The sequence below is a fragment of the Myotis davidii genome, unplaced genomic scaffold (assembly GCF_000327345.1).
Source record: "Myotis davidii unplaced genomic scaffold, ASM32734v1 scaffold684, whole genome shotgun sequence".
Lineage (NCBI taxonomy): Eukaryota > Metazoa > Chordata > Mammalia > Chiroptera > Vespertilionidae > Myotis > Myotis davidii.
In genome coordinates this window covers 2,215,195-2,216,756 of record NW_006295564.1, presented here as the reverse complement: position 1 = coordinate 2,216,756, position 1,562 = coordinate 2,215,195, and the positions used below count along the sequence as shown (strand labels likewise).

The 1,562-nt window shown below is 44.9% G+C and overlaps 1 protein-coding gene across 1 annotated transcript in view; it reads right to left on the bottom strand.

Annotated features, from left to right (window-relative positions):
- The window catches only part of METTL2A (methyltransferase like 2A), a 10,869-nt gene extending 10,098 nt beyond the window's left edge, over positions 1-771 (bottom strand). Inside the window, exon 1 of the mRNA XM_006770288.2 lies at positions 716-771. Within this exon, the coding sequence (XP_006770351.1) occupies positions 716-771 (56 nt within the window). The remainder of the gene's footprint in view (positions 1-715) is intronic.
- Positions 772-1,562: the final 791 nt, after the last annotated feature.

Below are 1,562 nucleotides of genomic sequence, written 5' to 3'. Positions count from 1 at the left end.
GCGGCCTCTTCGCGCCGGACTCCGGGCTAGAGTCTGCCATGATACCGGAGCCGGAAATACCTGCCGCTCCGTCACGCGAGAACTTCCTGCGGGGCCACGCCCCCTTCCGGAGGCGCGGGGTCCGGGCGGGAAAAGAGGGGGCGGGGCGAGCCGTGTGGCCGGGGTATGGGTGGCCTCTGGTGGACTCGCTCGGTGGCGAGAGGGCGGGAGACGTTACACCGGAGTCCCCTTCCAATGCTGGGGTCCAAAAGGCCTCCGTTCCACGCAAGTTGGAAGGCAATTCCACGGTAGAGCCGATTGGCCAAAAGAATTGAGGAAGGTAGCTCGCAGGTGGGAGGAAATAGGGCAATTTTCCCGCCGCTAGAATCAGCTTTTCATAGTGCGAAAAGCTATGAAATATCTCCATACAATTTGGGGGTGGGGAGTGGGGGAAATATAGGAAATAAATAACCGAGGAGAACTTTAAAGTGTTTTTTTTAAATAACCTGTTTGAATTATCCATATCCAAGCTTATTTTGCACAGTCCAGATCATATACAGATAGAGTTTTGTGACATGAATACATCTCAGCCTTACATTTCTATTTGGATAATTATTACAAACCGCTTCTCACAAGAGCCTAGAAGAAAGTAGGCTGTCAGTAGAAGATAAAGCTAGTTGAGAAGATTTCCAGAAGAGGGATGACTACTATTTGGGAGACGAGAAGGATTAGTTACTTGAGGAGAGCAGTACTAGACTTAGCACACGGGTAACCAGTGATCATTGTCTCCATTGCAGGTTCTTCCCATAGTCAAAACTAAGGGGAGCCCTAGCCGGTTTGGCTCAGTGGATAGAGCATCGGCCTGCGGACTGAAGGGTCCCTGGTTCAATTCCCGTCAAGGGCACATGCCTGGGTTGCCTTGATCCCCAGTAGGGGGCCTGCAGGAGGCAGCCAATGCATGAGCCTCGTCATTGATGTTTCTCTTCCTCTTCCTTCCTCTCTGAAATCAATAAAAATATATTTAAAAAGAAAAAAAACCCCGAAGGGAAGCAATGAGATTCTTCTATACCTCGCCCACCAAAGAAATGGGAACAATTCCCAGACTCTTTCTAATCATCAAGAAAAATACACGAGTGAATATGAACAAAACCTCCTTTCCAAATAAATACAAGGATTTCTATCTTTTCTCAAGGCCAGCTGTTTGCAGATATGATGGTTGGTTTATGCTTATTCTTGGCATCTTGTTCTCTCATCTACAGACTTTTTTTTTCTCCCTACACCAAAAGCTATTAGGGCTCAATTGCTTCACTTCGTAATTTCTTGCAGAGAGCTGACTTTTCAGTTACTTATGTTAGTTTCAATAATTGGAGTCATTTAAAATGTCAAACAAGTTGGGCCCTATTGATATGTGTTTTTTTAAAAAAAAACTTTTAATTATTTTATTTTATTTTTCCCCCATCACCTTTTATCCTTCTTGTACTCTTCCACCCCCACCCACACCCCATGAAATATTTTAAAGTATCCTAATACTTAACTTTCATACACTTATCTTTGACCTCTACAACTCATTTTTCTTCATCTTT